Source organism: Alligator sinensis, unplaced genomic scaffold, assembly GCF_000455745.1.
Source record: "Alligator sinensis unplaced genomic scaffold, ASM45574v1 scaffold1083_1, whole genome shotgun sequence".
Classification (NCBI taxonomy): domain Eukaryota; kingdom Metazoa; phylum Chordata; order Crocodylia; family Alligatoridae; genus Alligator; species Alligator sinensis.
In genome coordinates, this window is record NW_005842644.1 from 39,135 (window position 1) to 40,086 (window position 952).

General features: G+C 54.5%; 1 protein-coding gene across 1 annotated transcript in view; it reads left to right on the forward strand.

Moving 5' to 3' along the window:
- FLNC (filamin C) overlaps nt 1-952 on the forward strand; it is a 32,410-nt gene that overhangs the window by 18,672 nt on the left and 12,786 nt on the right. The window contains 1 exon segment of the mRNA XM_025215428.1: nt 57-159. Within this exon segment, the coding sequence (XP_025071213.1) occupies nt 57-159 (103 nt within the window).

Here is a 952-nt window from a genome sequence, read left to right on the forward strand (position 1 = left end):
CCACCAGCACCCCCTCCCCCCCCCCCTGCCCCGGCGCCTACACCATCACCATCAAGTACGGCGGGCTGCCCGTGCCCAAGTTCCCCGCCCGCCTCACTGTCGACCCGGCTGTTGACACCAGCCCCATCAAGGTCTACGGTCCCGGCGTGGAGCCCCGAGGTGAGTGCAGAGCCCCGTGGGCTGCCCCACCGCCGCCATCAGCCTCGTCTCCCTAGCCGTCCGCTTCACTGCCCCGTGCTGTCTACCCCAGCACCGCTCTGCCTAGCTGCACGGCTCTGCCTCTGACCCGCTGCCTAGCGCTCCCTCCCCGTGCACCTCCGTCCATCCGTCGGTCTATCTCTCTCTCTCTCTCTCTCTCTCTCTATCTATCTATCTATCTATGTTTGTCTATCCATCCATCCCTCATCACTCTGGGCGCTTGTACACATACACTGAGGCTGCTCCAACGTGCTACAATTACACGTGTCAGCGTCCCCACGCCAAAAAATGGCAGTGGAGGTGCTTGAACTAAAGATAGTTGAATGAGCTTTAGTTAAAGCGCCACCGCCGTTTTTCAGTGCAGGGTTGCTCATGCATGGGGTGCTCCAGACGCTTTAATTAGAGTGGTACTTGAAGCCGCTCTAATTAAAGCCCTCCTCCTACCCTCTCCCAACTCCCAGAGCATGTGTATAAATGCCCTCTGTGTCTATCTACCATCCGTCCATCCATCCATCCATCTATCTATCTATGGCTGTGTATCTGTCTAACTATACATCATCACTCTATGTCTATCTCTCTATCCATCCATCAACAACATATGTCTGTCTGTCTGTCTTTCTGTCTGTCTATCCATGCATTCATTATCTATCTATCTATCTATCTATTGTATTTTCTTGCATACAGCACATGCCAGAAAAACCGGACACCTTGTTTTAGGCAGGCTGAGTGAAGGAGGGGAGGTTGGCGGGGGGGT